We start from the raw sequence: 17768 nt of genomic DNA on the forward strand, positions 1-17768 counted from the left end.
GGGGGAATTATAAATACTGGAGCTAAAGTAGATAACTTTATAAATACTGGGGCCACTACAGGGGTATTTATAACTACCAGGGACACTAGTAGGCCTTATTACTCCTGTGGGCTCTAAAGAGGTGACTTATAAAGATTCCTTGTTACAGCTGGGGGCACTATAGGAGGCCTTATTTCTATGGTGGCATTATTACTACTGTGGGTACTGTAGGGACATTATTATCGTTGGACACAATATGGTGGGCAATGCTACTAATGGGGAACTCTTGGGGAGCATTATCACTATTCGGGGCACTATTGCTAATGTGGGAACTCTGGGAGAGAAAAATTACCATTGGTGGGACCAGGAGGAAGATGGAAAAGTGAGGAAACTTAAATATCTATATATGTTGATGAAATAATTTGTCATGGCTGTTTGGAGCGAATGGAGAAGATGAGGAAAGACTTCACTGCATGTTAGAGGTATGTAGCGCTGTATGTAATGTCCATCCAAATAGGCCTTTAGCAGCAGGGCTGGGGGAGGGGTTGGATTGAGAATTTAGCTCGAGGAGGGGTTTCACTTCCAATTTGCAGGCAAAGAAAAGCTAGAATCAGCCGTGACCTTAGGGGTTAAGGACAAATATTAGTTAAGACAATGGCAAATTTACACAGTGGCTGTTATATAAAAGATTGATATTATTGATCGATAAGACAGACCACATGACTCCTAAGCATAGAAAGAGATTAAAATGAATTAAGGAGAACCTGTCACATTGAACATGGAGTTTGAGCTGCAGGCAGCTTGTTATAGAGCAGGAGAACCTGAGCATGTTAATATATAGTGTTTTTTGGGGATTTTATTCACTTGAATTCCTGATTATTCTGGGCTTTGAAGTCCAGGAGGCGGTCCTATCAGTGATTGACAGTTATCTGTGTATACACAGTCATAGAGGGAAGGCTGTCAATCACTGATAGGACCGCCTCCTGGACTTCAAAGCCCAGAATGAGCAGGAATTTAAATGAATGAAATGCAGGTTACTCTGAATCTTTTTCCATAAAACTGCCGATCTATAACATGGTGCCTGTAGCTTACATTGCATTTTCATAGTGACAAGTTCCCATTAAATGCTGAATCTTTTCTAAAAGCTGTACACCAATCAGCTCCTTCTGCTCTAGAAGGTGCGAGTAGATGGCACTGTATTTTCCTGGTGATACGTTCACTTTAATGTGGCCATAGACTGATATGGCCTCAGATATTCCCATAAAGATACAACTGAGGAGGGACTAGAAGACATTTATGGCGGTGCTTATATTCAGGTAAAGAATCACCAGAGGAGACGGGTGCACCGGAGAGTTCCTCTTGACACTGGGTTATATCCTGTGCCAATAGGGACACAGTAGGTTATGGCCAGACTGGATGGATATTCTGCGGATGTTGGCACAGATTTTACCCTATTCATTGCATAGGGTGTAATCCACAGTGTAAATCTGCAGTAAAAATTGACACACAGTGGATTTAAAATCCATCCCATGGGTCATTATCTACTGCGGATTTGTCTAAAGGGGTCTTTACATCTCAGACACTGGTGGCATATCGTTAGGATGTGCCACTAATGTCAGATAGGAGTGGATCCCACCTCTGGGACCTGCATCTATCTCCAGTTCGAGCTCCCGAACGTGAAGGAGAGCGCACCACACATGTGCAGCGTGTTCTTCATTCATTTCTATGGGAGTTCTGAAAATAGCTGAGCAGAAGTCGAAAGTCCCATAGAAGTCAAAGGAGAGCAAGCCACGCAAGCATGGCCAACGCTCCATTCTCCTCTATGAGACTGCTGGAGATAGCCAAGCAGAGGGGGGACCCTCAACTGTCTGACGTTAGTGGCATTTCCTATGTGGATTCCGAACAGAAGACTCTCCTATGCTCAGAAGTGACTGATAGGGTATATGAAAATGTTTTTCTAAACTAGGCAGCCCTTTAGGTTTATTATTTATTTCCAATTTGTTATACAATGTCAATATATTTCAGGCGTACAGATTGCCATCACCATTATAAGTTCTTGCTCTTTATGGGGCTCACAGTCTAAGATGCCGAACTGACATGTACATTTACACACTAGGCTCAGATTCATAGAAAACCAAATAAAGGGGTAGTTTAACCCCAAATACTCACTGACGCAAACATGTGCACAATAAAGAAAAGGGCCGCTGACCTCAGCGCTAAGGGTCCTGTGTCCTTTGCTTCCGGTCTGGTGTTCTGACTGCTGCAGCTATTCACTGGCCTCAGCAGTGACATGTCTGGAGAGGCTCAGTGGTCACGTGCTGCTCTGGGATACGTCACTGCTGAGGCCAGTGAATGGCTGCAGCTTTACATGTAACCAAACAGTGCAGTGCAGGGAACCTTAAGCTGCTGGGATGGTGCTGTCAACACTGTTAGGGTCCATTCACACGGACATGGCAAATTTGCGGACCGCACATCGCCGGCACTAATAGAATATGCCTATTCTTGTCCGCAATTGCGGACAAGAATAGGACAAGTTCAATTTTTTTCGGGAACGGAAATGCGGACCCGGAAGTGCGGGTCCGCATTTCCGGAGCCGGGCCGCACATCATGGCCGCACCCATAGAAATGAATGGGTCCGCAATTCCGTTCCGCAAAATGCGGAACGAAATTGCTGACGTGTGAATGGGGCCTTATAGAGGTGAGTTATTTTTTTTTTTTCTGCATTATGCGCACGTTCCCATTAGTAATTCATTTGGAGTTGGGGGGTCAGACAACCCCTTTAAACTTTCAGTATGTTTTTGGATTACAGATGACACATGGAGAACCTACTATCTTGTATCAGAAAAATGCCCATCTTTGACGTAAGCATGATATAAAACCATCGCTTTAGGCCTCATGCACCCGATCATTGTTTCATTCCGTGTCCGTTGTTCTGTTTTACGTGATTTTCTGCGGACCCATTGACTTTCAATGGGTCCATTGAAAACTCGGCTAATGCACTGTTTGTCATCCGCGTCCGTGATCCGTGTTTCCAGTCCGTCAAAAAAATATAACCTGTCCTATTTTTTTCATGGAAAACGGTTCGCGGACCCATTCAAGTCAATGGGTCCGTGAAAAAACCTATCATTTGCATGGCAAACTTGACTAAGGGTACTTTCACACTTGCGGCAGGACGGATCCGACAGGCTGTTTACTATGTCGGATCCGTCCTGCGGCTATTTCGCTGTGCCGCCAGACCGCCGCTCCGTCCCCATTGACTATAATGGGGACAGGGGGCGGAGCTCCGGCGCAGCACGGCAGTGCACGGCGAAAGCCGCCGGACTAAAAAGTCCTGTCTGACTTTTTAGTCCGGCGGCTTTCGCCGTGCACCGCCGTGCTGCGCCGTACCTCTGCCCCGTCCCCATTATAGTCAATGGGGACGGAGCGGCGGTCTGGCGGCATGGCGAAATAGCCGCAGGACGGATCCGACATTGTGAACAGCCTGTCGGATCCGTCCTGCCGCAAGTTACCTTTTTTTCAACTTTCCTTCATGTCTGGTGATCCTCCAGAAGACACACGGAAACAAAAACGGAAATGGATCACGGAACAACGGAACCCCATTTTGCGGAACGGAACACAACAACGGTCGTGTGCATGAGGCCATAAAGTGATGAAATTAAATGTATGTGTATAAGACAGTATTTCCCAAATATTTCAACCTATTTTTACTTTTTACATCTAGTTTCTTGGACAATTACTAAATATCGGAGACATTTCATAGGCATAGAATGAAAGCTGATTGAATTCATGGCTGGCTTACCATGATGAACCACGTGATAAGTGCTGCATTCCTGACATTTTTCAGTTGATCTCCATTTATGTCTGGCTGCATTTCCAGAAAGAACAAAAGGCTTTCATTGATAATGTTGGACAACCAACTGATAAAAAAGATAAAAAATATATTAATGTCAGCTGTGGTGGAACAGACACATCAGTTATTCTCTCTCCTGGCCAGAAAGAAGCTGTATATTTTAAAAGTTTGACCATTTTGTTTAGGCCTCATGCACACGACAGTATTTTTTCACTGTCCGCAAAACGGGGTTCCGTTGGTCCGTGATCCGTGACCGTTTTTTCGTCCGTGGGTCTTCCTTGTTTTTTGGAGGATCCACGGACATGAAAAATGAAAAAAAAAATCTAAGTCAAGTTTGCCATTGAAATGATAGGAAAAAACGGACACGGATCACGGACACGGATGACAATCTTGTGTGCATCCGTGATTTTCACGGACCCATTGACTTGAATGGGTCCGTGAACCGTTGGCCGTGAAAAAAATAGGACAGGTCATATTTTTTTCACGGCCAGGAAAAACGGATCACGGATGCGGCTGCCAAACGGTGCAGTTTCCGATTTTTCCACGGACCCATTGAAAGTCAATGGGTCCGCAAAAAAAAACGGAAAACGGCACAACGGCCACGGATGCACACAACGGTCGTGTGCATGAGGCCTTACCCTTATGTTTTGGGGTTTTTCAGGGATTTTAAGCATTTTACATAAAGTTATGGGTGTCTTCAATTTGCCAGAAACAAAATTCCATCACTCCATTACCTAATTATAGAGCATGAAAAGCACTATATTGAAATTCCTCATATTTATCGTGCACAAAAAACACAATATTGAAAGTCCTCATATTCTTATATTTTATTTATTCTTATTTATTCTCCAGCCCGAACTGCTTAACATACAGACTACATTCAGACTGTCTTTTGAAGATCTCGGCCCTGAGAGGTGTGCTATGTATTTTTGGTTGATTGGATTTGCTGTTTAATACATTTATGTTTAAAAAAATAAAAATAAATCTCCCACACAAATTAATGGCAGAATTCTACGATTTATACAGCCCGAACAGCAGAAGCTCTCAGCACTAAAAGGTGTGCTATGTATTTTTGGAGTCGATCCGATTTGTAATTTTTGATAAATTTACTTTTCTTTTTTTTATGCACCTGAGCTCCACTCGTTTCTGTGGCCAGACCCTCCCTCCAGTGATGGCCAGTTCGCAGCGTTCGCCCGCGAACACATGCGGGCTGCCATCTTGACTCACAAGTCCGGCGATGAACAGGTAAGCCTGTGCCGGGAGCCGGTCTGGAACAAATGCGGTCACCGGGAGCAGGCAGTTCTGAGAACAGCCCGATGAAGGCCCCCGGCGGCTGTTCTCGGAACTGCCTGCTCCTGGTGACCGCAATTGATTTCAGACTGGCTCCTGGCACAGGCACAGGTAAGGGCTTACATGTGCATCGCCGGACTTGAGTCAAGATGGCAGCCTGCATGTGTTCGCGGGTGAACACTGCGAACTGGCCATCACTGCCTCCCTCACTGCTTTGCCACTACCTTGCCCTGTCAATTAAACCTGGTTTCCAATAATTGCCCTGTGTAAACAAGCAAATTGTGCAGTCTAAACAGTGACCTGCTGTCTAGAAGGAGCAATTCGGTGGCCGTGCTTGCACACTATGGGACAAGTTGCTGGCCTCTCTGGTGGCCGGGGCCGTAGGAGCTCAGATAGGCTGGTGCTTTTTTTCTGTAGTGTGCAAGCACGGATTGCAGGGTGGTTGTAGCCATAGAAACAAGCGGTGGAAAAAGGAATCCAGCCAGCAAAGGAAGCAATATGTATAATAACAATACATTAGTAAGTGCCTTGTATTAACTGCCTCTAAATAATAAATGCTATTTGCTGAAGTGACACAACCCCTTTAAGCAATTCATCATGCCACATTAATAATAGCTGATACATGATAAATTGCCATGGGTTGTACTGCCTCATAAATTGTTGCATCTTAAAACAATTTGAATAAACCTTCCCAAAGTTGTTTTTTCTTCTTCATTCTCAGAACAATTACCATATCATGAACACCAACATAATCTTGAAAAAGCGTAGCTGAATTTCAGTTCCTAGGCGTCTTTCATTCTCTGTATAGATCCCTTGTCTTCCTTTTAATAACGTGGCAACTAGTAAAACATAAAGGATATATTGAAAATAGACAGGGTCAATTTCTTTTATTCAAAACCTGTTAGACTTTATTGATGATATATGAGGCTTAGCTTCAAGAATCACCTCCTCTGGTAGGCCCAAAGAACCCCAGTCTGATACTAAGGTTCTTGCGGTGATGTTATCACAACTGCTTGCGCCAGGATCCAGCAACTCAGGCTGTAGGCCGGAAAAAGTCTGCATCACAGGCGGCAGCATGGAGTGGGAGTCGGGGAGTGTTTTGTTTTTTAGATAGATAGAAAGATGTTGGCAGTACAGGGGGAAGCATTATACATACTAGCCTTATAGGGCGTGCATTATAATACAGGGTGGCATTATACATACTGGCATTACAGGGGGCATTATAATACAGAAGGCACTAAAGGGGAGCATTATGTATATTGGCACTATAAGGGTATTAGAAATTCAGGGGGCACTACATGAGACATAACACATACAGGCACTACAGAGGATATTATAATACAGGTGGCACTACAAGGGGGGGGGGGTTAGAACTGCAAGTGGGCATTAGAAATACTGGGAAATTAGAACTACAGGGGGCAATGCAGATGGGCATTAGAACTACAAGGAGAACTACAGAGGAAGACATTATGACTACAGGGGACACTGCAGGTGGCATTATAAATACTGAGGACCATACCAGGGGCAGTATACCTACTAGGACTACTACAGGGGACTTTATAAATACTGAGGCCAATTTGGGGACCCAGAAGATGAAGGAGGCAAACCCATCAGTCAGTATGTGTAGGCATGTGCCTAAGTACTGTTCCACCATGTTGCTGAAATGCTGCTAAGATGTTCCGTATCAGCTGGTGGTGCTGGTTGTTGTGGCGTGCCGACAAAGCTTTTCCACATTTGGGCCATGCTAACCCTCCATTCTGAGAGGCTGGTGGTGCCCCAGCTGTGTTGGTGACTTCTTCTTCCTCTGCCTTGTGATTCCACTGAGCCCCTGCTGTCAGGTGTGAATGCCGTCAGCAGCGCGTCTACCAGCGTGCGCTTGTACTAGCGCATCTTCCGATCATGCTCCAGTGACGGAATTAAGGACAGCACGTTGTCCTTGTAGCAGGGATCCAGCAGGTGGCCACTCAATAATCAGCACTGGTTAAAATGTGGGCAACTTGGTGGTCGTTGCGCAGGCACTGCAGCATGTAGTCACTCATGTGTGCTAGGCTGCCCAGAGGTAACAAGCTGTCCTCTGTGGGAGGTGTATCATCTGTGTCCTCTGTATCCCCCCAGCCACGCTCTATTGATGCCCATAAGCTGCTTTGGGTGACACCCTGCTGTGAACATGGTTCCTCCTCCTCACCCTCCTCCTCATGCTGCAGAACTGTGCCCTGCCCCGACAGTTGTGTACCTGGCCTCTGTTGGTGCCGGAACTCACCCTCTAGACCACTTGTGAATGACTGGCCTGATAACCGTGGAAATTATCCCTATTCCTCCTCCTCTTCCTCCTGTGCCACATCCTCTTCCATCATCGCCCAAAGTGTTTTTTCAAGGAGACATAGAAGTGGGATAGTAACGCTGAGGACTGCGTCATCGACACTGGCCATGTTGGTGGAGTACTCGAAACAGCGCAACACGGTACACAGGTCCCGCATGGAGGCCCACTCATTGGTGGTGAAGTGGTGCTGTTCCGCAGAGCGACTCACCCGTGCATGCTGCAGCTGAAACTCCACTATCGCCTGCTGCTGCTCTCACAGTCTGTCCAGCATGTGCAAGGTGGAGTTCTACCTTGTGGATACATCGCATATGAGGTGGTGAGCGGGAAGGCCGAAGTTAAGCTGCAGCGCAGACAGGCGAGCAGCAGCAGGGTGAGAACGCCGAAAGCGCGCACAGACGGCAGCTCTGACATATTGGGGTAAATTTTCACGAACCTCTGCACCACCAAATTCAGGGATGTGGGTCAAACAAGCCAGCCCCAGAGCTGCTACGAGATTTCGGCTGTTATCGCACACCACCAGGCCAGGCTTGAGGCTGAGCGACACCCACACATACTGTGGGACAGCCACCGCCATTAGTTTTTTTTAAGTCTCTGTCTCCACCAGACGGAATGACAGCTTTTCAAAGGCCAGGAATTTTGAAATTCAGGGCCAGGGATCACAGGTGGGTAGGGGGATACTTCCTCTTTCTCTCCAGTGTTTGGGGGGTGGTCAGCTGAACGCTTCCATGGGACAGTGTGGACATGCTGGGTGACGGTGGTGTTGTTGCTGCCACATCCTCTGTTTATGGGGTGGCAGGTGCCACTGTCACTCCAGAGGGGAAGGAAGAGGCCGAGACCGCAGCAGAAGAGGGAGCAAGAGGAGCCTGAGATCTTTTGTGGTTTTTCAGGTGTGTACTCCACTGCAGCTCGTGCTTTGCATTTAGATGCCTGGTCATGCAGGTGGTGCTCAGGTTTAGAACATTTATGCCTCGCTTCAGGCTCTGATTGCACAGCGTCTTGTCGTCAGCAAGTTGTCTGAAGAACCGCCACGCCAGGGAACTCCTTGGAGCTGGCTTTGGTGTGCTCAGTCCCTGGGTGCGGTGTGCAGTAGCAGGCATACTGGCTAGGGGACAGCCACTCTGCTTTTGCACCCTGCTCCCTCTTTTGCTGTACATCTGGCGCTGTGTGACCACCACCTCTTCCTCTGAACTGTGCACGTCACTCGCATGACCTTGATTCCATGTGGGGTCTAGGACCTCATCATCCTCCACATCATCTTCCACCCACTCTTCACCCCTGCCCTCCTTGCCGGTCTGCACATGGCAGAAAGCCGCAGCAGTTGGCACCTGTGATTTCTCATCATCATCAAAGAGGTGCTGCGGTGGTCCTCCCATGTCCACATCCTGAAACATAAGTGGTTGGGCATCAGTGCACTCATTCTCTTCCAGTTCTGGGGCAGGGCTAGGTGGATGGCGCACGGAAACCCTGCCAGCAGAGTCATCAAAAAGCATGAGACACTGCTGCATGACTTGGGGCTCAGATTGCTTGGCTGATTTGCAAGAGGGTGAGGTGAAAGACAGATGCCCATGCTCTGCAGGTGCCAAATCTGCGGTTTCAGCAAGGGATTGAGTGAGAGACAATGTGAAGGAACTGGAGGCACTGTCAGCTACCCAATATACTACTGCCTCTACTTGTTCTGGCCTCACTATTCGTATACCGGTATTTGGGCCTACAAAATGACGCAGAACGTCCTTGTCACCTACGTGCACCTGAGGAAGGTGTTTAATTTGGGCGTATAGCCGGTAAAGATCGACTACGTCCTCTCCCTGCAACAGGAGCTTCAGCAGCACCAGCAGCACCACGACCAGGGCCACGTCCCTGTTTTGATGCTCTCCTCATTCTTTGATGTCACCCACCGAACTAATAGACAGATTAACTATATTAATTTCCCTGTCACATATGCAGTGCACGTGTATCTCACACCAAAAATGGGAATATGTCACCCACCGAACTAATAGACAGATTAACTATATTAATGTTGCTGTCACGTATTCAGTGTGGGTATACCTCACACCAAAAATGGGAATATGTCACCCACCGAACTAACAGACGGATTAACTATATTAAAGGGGTTATCCCACTTCGCCTTTTCATACTTACCTGCTGCCACCGCGCCGTTCACTTCCTGGATTCTGGCTGGGGGCGGGCTTTATCTTGATTGAAGTCTTCTCCCGGCCGGGCCGCGCGCTGGACTGAACGCACACGCCGCCGCGCATGCGCCATGGTGACTTATTTCTGGCCAGTATAGTACAGAGCCGGCGCGTTCGCAGCTCTGTATTATTCTGGCCGGGAAGAAGTTGCCGTCGCGCATGCGCGGCAGCATGTGTGTTCAGGACAGCGAGCAGCCCTGCCGGGAGAAAAAAGGAGTCTTCTGCGCAAGCGCGGCCATCGGGATTTTGGAGAAGAGTGGTGGCCGTAACCAGGGGAGACCGAGTCACAACAATAAGGTAAGTGGGGATGAATTTTATCCTAAACGGTGGGAATTTGTTAATCAAGTATATTTACAAAAATGATCACTGTCAAATCATTAACAGATTTAACAGTGATCATTATGATGGGATAACCCCTTTAATTTCCCTGTCACATATGCAGTGCAGGTGTACCTAACACCATAAATAAGCATATGTCACCCACTGAACTAACAGACAGATTAACTATATCAATTTCCCTGTCACATATGCAGTGCACATGTATCTCACACCAAAAATGGAAATATGTCACCCACTGAACTAACAGACAGATTAACTATATTAATTTCCCTGTCACATATGCAGTACATATGTATCTCACACCAAAAATAGGTATATGTTACCGGCCGAACTAACAGAAGGATTAACTATATTACTTTCCTGTGACATATGCAGTGCACTTGTGTCTCACACTAAAAATGGGTATATGTCACCCACCGAACTAACAGACGGATTCATTATATTAATTTCCCTGTCACATATGCAGTGCAGGTGTACCTCATACTAAAAATGGGTATATGTCACCCACCAAACTAACAATCAGATTAACTATATTACTTTCCTGTCACATATGCAGTGCACGAGCATCTCACACCAAAAATGGGTATATGTCACCGGCCGAACTAACAGATGGATTACCTATATTAATTTCCCTGTCACATATGCAGTGCACGTGTCTCTCACACCAAAAATGGGTATATTTCACCGGCCGAACTAACAGTCAGATTAACTATATTAATTTCCCTGTCACGTATAAAGTGCATGTGTGTCTTACACCAAAAATGGGTATATGTCACCGGCCGAACTAACAGTCAGATTAACTATATTAATTTCCCTGTCACATATGCAGTGCATGTGTGTCTTACATATGTCACCGGCCGAACTAACAGATTAACTATATTAATTTCCCTATCGCGTATAAAGTGCACGTGTATCTCACACCAAAAATGGGTATATGTCACCTACTGAACTAACAGACGGATTAACTATATTCATTTCCCTGTCACATATGCAGTGCACGTGTATCTCACACCAGAAATGGGTATATGTCACCGGCCAAACTAACAGATTAACAATATTTATTTCTATGTCACGTATAAAGTACACATGTATCTCACACCAAAAATAGGAATATGTCACCCACCGAGCTAACAGACGTATTAACTATATTAATTTCTCTATCACATATGCAGTACATGTGTATCTCACCAAAAATGGGTATATGTCACCGGCCGAACTAATAGTCAGAATAACTATATTAATTTCCCTGTCACGTATAAAGTGCATGTGTATCTCTCACACCAAAAATGGGTATATGTCACCCACCGAACTAACAAACAGACTGTTAACTATTATATTTTTGTGTTAGGGGTACAAAAATGGTGCATTGCACCCACAAATAAATCACTATAGGTCACCCACAGAATTAACAGCCTGATTTATTATTATATTTCTGTCAGGGGTGCAAAGCTGGTGCATTGCACGCACAAAAAATATGAATAGCCAGATTCCTAACACTCTACTTTGCTTCAGCTTCCTGATTCCCGTCCCTGCACTACTCAGAGCTGATGGGTGGTGCCACACGTGATCCAGCTTATATAGAGGCTGGGTCATATGGTGCATCAGCCAATCACAGCCATGCCATTACTAGGCATGTCTGTGATGGCTTCTAAGTGGCCACAGCTTAAAAACGTATTGATTGTCGGCCCTGCAGCCTTTTAAAAGCTTTATTAAATGCCTGAACACCGAACTCAAACCCTTCGCTCATCACTATTGATGACCAACAAAATCTCCGTTAGTGTACTATTGTAGCAAAAGCACAATGCACACACATAAAATAAGTATTGCTCTATGTATTCTTACCTGCTAAAACCGTTCTTCTAAATAGGATAGGATTCACCACCATGACAAGCAGAAGAGGTGCATAGGTGGTAATATAATGAGGAACTGCATGTTCTAGACCTTCCTCACAACTGCAAAACAAGATGAAACCATTTTATACCGTAATACTGGTGGAGATACATATATTTGAAACAGTAAAGGTGCTTCTTCTGCATCTACTAAAGTTTACATATGGAATTTTAAGAAAGAAAAATGAGGGAATTGCTAATGTGGTAGCTCAACAGTCAGATAAGTTGCAACCGGGAAGGCCCCTTTCACACGAGCGAGTTTTCCGCACGGGTGCAATGCGTGGCGTGAATGCATAGCACCCGGACTAAATCCTGACCCATTCATTTGAATGGGTCTGTGTACATGAGCGGTTTTTTTTTCACGCATCAGTTCTGCGTTGCGTGAAAAGAGCAGCATGTTGTATATTCTGCGTTTTTCACGCAGCCCTGGCCCCATAGAAGTGAATGCGTTTTTTTTTTGCTAGGAGATGTTTGTAAACCTTCAGTTTTTTATCATGAGCGTTAAAAATGCATCAAAACGCATTGCACAACTGAACAACTGAACGCAATTGCAGACAAAACTGACTTGCTTGCAAAATGGTGCGAATTTCACTGAACGCACCCTGAATGCATCCGAAGCCAATCCGTCACACTCTTGTGAAAGAGGCCTTAGGGTACGGCCACGGCCACATGGTCAGGTGTTCTGATGCAAATTTGGAAGCCAAAGCCAGGAGAGAGGAGATTTATACATTCTCTCCTTTTATGATCCACTCCTGATTTTGGCTTCCAAAATTGCATTAGGGAATCCGACCATGTGGCTGTATCCTAAGGCTCTGTTCACTTCACATTCCAGTTACATCCATGGTTTATATACTGTAAATCTGATATCCTTGTAGGTTTCTGCTGGTTAGACGTAAGCCTAAAGTGTGTCCTTTTTGGAAGATATACTGTACTGATATACATATACCTTTTTCTCAGCTGTTTCATAAAGTGTATGTTTGCAATACAAGTGCAAGTTGCAAATAATATATATATATATATATATATATATATACACCTAATGTAACATGTGTTTTACATTTGGAGGCAATGGTAGATTTATGTAATTAGGCATAACGTTTTATGGTTCTAGAGCATAAGGTTGGTGCTGCTGTTTAAACTTGTATTCTGAATATAAGGCTACATGCACACGACCGTGCCTTTTTTTGCAGAACGGAACGGGTGGCCCATTGTAGACATGACTATTCTTGTCTGCAAAATGGACAAGAATAGGACATGCTATATTTTTTTTAGCAGGGCCACAGAATGGTGCAACGGATGCGGACAGCACACTGAGTGCTGTCCGCATCTTTTGCGGCCCCATTGAAGTGAATGGGTCTGCACCCGAGCCGCAAAAACTGCAGCTCGGATGCGGACCAAAACAACGGCCGTGTGCATGAGGCCTAAGGCTGAACGTGATGTGAACAGACCACTCTTGGCACTGTTAGGAGGGTTTGTGCAAATCTTGGACTACCCCTATAAGAAATTTCTCCTGTTGCAGGTTACATCACTATGGAGGACTTTACTTGTATGTCACTACCCACTGATCTGTATCTGGGGAAATAACTAGAATACAGCTGGCACCATGCCTGCCTTGAAAAATGTATATTGTAGAAAGCAACAAAAATAAACTCTAAGTAATGGCTAATTTTTCATTTTGGCTGGAATGTTGCTCTAACGTTGAATATCAATCGGAACAAAATACCTTCTTCTCAGTTTCATGTCTACTCCTAAAAGCCACTGAAACAGTTTTACAATGGTCTCAGTTGTATTCACAATTTAGCCTTGAGGCACCCAATACATTTATGAATGACTTCTGTTTACCTTAAGGTTAAGGGTAAAGCTAAGGGCCACATGGACCTGAACATAGGGTGGTTTGTACGAAAGACCTTCTAATAACAAAGAATGTTAAAGGGGTTCTATGAGAATTAAAATGAGCCTAACTGACTTGAACAAGGAGAAGGCTGAAACCTTGTAATACACATGCTAGGTCATTTCAGTCCCTAAAGCCAAGATACTGTATATTTGGGGGAAGCATGTATGCTTGCTCCTATACTGCTCCATCAATGTCACAACACAAACAACTTCATACAGCACAGTGCCTAATATTAAAGGATGTTGTATAGTGATACAAGTTCAGTTCAGTAGAACCACTGGTGGTCCAGATGTTATGATCGTAATGCAGATGCTAAACTGTGGCCTCTGTGTGAAATACAATTACAGGCCAAATCCACACTTAGCTGCCTCAGGGGACAATGGTCACGTGTACATCTCACTTTGGGTGACTATTGCTCAGCTATAAACAGCATTTTTATCTAGAATTGTCCACTGTTATCCTTGTGTGTGAATATTTATAATGCTGTTGGCCAAAAGTATATGTGACACCTGTTTAAATCTTATGTCCATAGCCAACTTTAATCTGTATATCTGGTTTCAAATTGTCAAATTGAGCACTGAATATCTTTGAGGTCTAGTATTTACTCCAATGTATTACATAGTGATAGGAAACTGTAATGTACCAAGTAGTATTCATTTGCATTCATCTGGCCATGTGTAGTCCATGAAATGTGGTCCACGTGATGGCCATATTTCGAAGACCAACCGCGGCCCATGTGAGCCAAACTTAATGCATCATCGTGAACTATAATGCTGTGAGTTCCAGCCCAGTGACAAATCTATTGTCCGGTACTGACAGCATCATTTGAGTATGGGACACTAGACCCTCAGATGGACTGGATCTCACAGCATCATAGTTCACTATGATGCAGTAAGTTTCGGTCACATGAGTCGAGGTTGGTCCAGGAAATGTGGCTGTCACACAGAACCCACAATACTTTATACAGTATATCCTCAGGTTTGGCCATTAATATCTAACTGACACCACACACTCCAACCGATCAGCTGTTCTACAAGAGCCCTGGCAGCAGTAACTGCACAGCTCCATCCGTTGTGTAGCAGATAGGGCTGCAGTGCTGCTCCCATTCAATTCAATCCTCGTGATAGCCCATCAGAATAACAGTACCAGAATACCCTTTTAAATAGGTTATGTGAGATTAGAAGAAGCAGGCCCCATTTTCCACTGAACTGTGCTGAACTGTAATATCCACCACAACCTATGGACAAGAGTGGCAGTGGAAAAAAGGGTCTCATTCCTTTCGCCAGAGTGCCCCTGCCTCTTGAAGCAACTGATTGGCAGGGGTGCCAGGAGTCAAAACCCCACAATCACATATTGAATCATCAATATTAAACACCCAGAAAACCCATTTAACATTAGATTACTGTTGGCCAAACCCTTTGATGTTAGCAGGATTGAACGATTAGTTAAGGTGTAAGAGGGCTTTCCGAAACTCTCCCGAAGGCAGATGTTGGAGAAGAAGGAGTGGATGATAGCAGAGTTTGAGATTAGCAAAAAAAAGGCTTAGGCTACTTTCACACTTGCGGCAGATTGATCCGGCAAGCAGTTCCGTCGCCGGAACTGCCTGCCGGATTCGTCAAAACGTATGCCAACTGATGGTATTTGCAAGACTGATCAGGATCTAAACCGTCTTACAAATGCATTGAAATGCCGGATTCGTCTTTCTGCTGTCATCTGGAAAAACGGATCAGGCATTCCGGTATTTTGAATGCCGGATCAGGCACTAATACATTCAGGCAAGTGTTCCGTTTTTGTTGGCCGGAGATAAAATCGTAGCATGCTGCGGTATTATCTCTGTCCTGATCAGTCAAAAAGACCGGACTGAAGACATCCTGATGTATCCTGAACGGATTGTTCTCCATTCAGAAGGCATTAGGATAAAACTGATCAGTTATTTTCCGGTATTGAGCCTCTAGGACGGAACTCTATGCCAGAAAAGAAAAATGCTAGTGTGAAAGTACCCTTAAATTTATTCCAAATTGATACGTTAGTAAATCTACAGTTCTATCTAAGCATTTGTGAATATACAACCTAAACGCTATATTTGTCATAACCTTTCAACGTGATCATATGTGGTATTTGCAGATTAGGTGAGCATCACCCTAATGGAATGTCTAGAAAATTAGGGACATTTTTTCTCTATTTTTATAGGCAGGTACAGTCCTGAATAATACATGCAGTATGATGATACTTACTTAGATACTGATGGGTAGTAGAGCATTGCTACACCTTCTACGCAAAGTAGAATCGCCAAGCCCCATGTCATCATGTGGTAAAGAACAATAGTGCTGCAAAGATAATAAGGTCTTGTCGTTTATTACAGCACAAAACAAGTCCTCTAAATTTTTCATTAGCTTTGAATTATGATCCAGGTAGAATACAGCAGCCCCATTAATGGTGCAGTATATCGAGTGTCAAAGACCTCCAGATCTTTGAAACCAAATAAACATTAACATACATGTGTGCGAACAGTATCCTGAAATGTGCACAGCAAGCGCATGCCTGATCATAAAGGAATGATGCAATCATGAAAGACTGCTTTCACTTAAAACACATGGAAAGTACTCTAGCATATCAGAATGTATTACACCTGTTCTCTTGAAGGGAGTCTGTCAGCTCCATTCTGCCTCTAAAAGTAATTTTATGGCTGGGTAGTGGATTTATAAGCAGTACCCCAGACCTAGGGGTATCTACAAAGTTTGGTTTGCTATATATTGTTTGTCATTTTATTTCATGTGTGCACTGTACACCAGCAGGTGAGGTGTGGTTTGTTGGTCCTGCTTCCTGTCAGTAGTGGGAGTCTTAGGCTACTTTCACACTTGCGGCAGAGAGATCCGGCAAGCAGTTCCGTCGCCGGAACTGCCTGCCGGATCAGGCAAAATGTATGCTAACTGATGGCATTAGTAAGACTGATCAGTCTTAAAAATGCCTGATCAGTCGAAAAAAATGCATTGAAATGCCGGATCCGTCTTTCCGGTGTCACCCGGCAAAACGGATCCGGCATTTATTTTTTTCACCTTTTTTTTAGTCTGCGCATGCACAGAATGGAACGACAGATCCGGCATTCCGGTATTCTGAATGCCTGGATCCGGCACTAATACATCCCTATGGGAAAAAATGCCGGATCCGGCGTTCAGGCAAGTCTTCAGTTTTTTTCGCCGGAGATAAAACCGTAGCATGCTGCGGTTTTCTCTTTTGCCTGATCAGTTAAAACGACCGAACTGAAGACATCCTGATGCAAACTGAACGGATTACTCTCCATTCAGAATGCATGGGGATATGCCTGATAAGTTCTTTTCCGGTATAGAGCCCCTGTGACGGAACTCTATGGCAAGAAAAAAAAAACGCAAGTGTGAAAGTACCCTAAGAACAGTGTGGAAGCACATCCTGTTGATCCTGCTTCAAGGACTTAGGGACCAGAGAACCAACTCATCTGTAAGAGCACTACTCCAGAGAGACTTCAAATACAAAACTACAGGTATTCTGCAAAGCTACAGTGTTACAGTTATCAGATTGACTAGCTACCACAGATATCCAGACCCTGCTGCAAGTGAGGGACCATGGCTCAGACATCCATTACTTTAGACCACATTCAAGCCTGCATTACCTAGTGGACACCTGTAGCTACAAGTGCAAGCTTTCAGCTGTTAGACAGAAGTTCAGGAGAGGGACAGCGAGATAGCATACCAAAGGTGCCATTATCTGTCACTTTGTAAGCCACCATAATCATCATATGGGAAGAGAAATTTCACTGTGTGCAAACTACTGCTGGATGTACAACAACTTCTATTTAACACTTTATTCTTCTAGTTCTGGCCTAATTCCTTATACCACTTTTTTACTGCGCCGATCCCCAGCGAGCAATGGCCTGAGGGAGTACACTGTGACACATTATCTCATCAGGACCACTCCCATCCTCTGCACTGGCTCCCTGCACATACCTTTAGCTTTGCAGCGTAACATCAGAGCAGGATGGGCA

General features: G+C 44.8%; 1 protein-coding gene across 1 annotated transcript in view; it reads right to left on the minus strand.

The window, feature by feature from the left end:
• The window catches only part of GPR143 (G protein-coupled receptor 143), a 37726-nt gene that overhangs the window by 6775 nt on the left and 13183 nt on the right, over nt 1-17768 (minus strand). Inside the window, exons 4-7 of the mRNA XM_044287939.1 lie at nt 15985-16077; nt 11810-11919; nt 5850-5958; nt 3779-3896 (exon numbers count right to left, since the gene is read on the minus strand). Of these exons, the coding sequence (XP_044143874.1) occupies nt 3779-3896; nt 5850-5958; nt 11810-11919; nt 15985-16077 (430 nt within the window). The remainder of the gene's footprint in view (nt 1-3778; nt 3897-5849; nt 5959-11809; nt 11920-15984; nt 16078-17768) is intronic.

Source organism: Bufo gargarizans, chromosome 3 (genome assembly GCF_014858855.1).
Source record: "Bufo gargarizans isolate SCDJY-AF-19 chromosome 3, ASM1485885v1, whole genome shotgun sequence".
In the NCBI taxonomy this organism is placed as follows: Eukaryota; Metazoa; Chordata; class Amphibia; order Anura; family Bufonidae; genus Bufo; species Bufo gargarizans.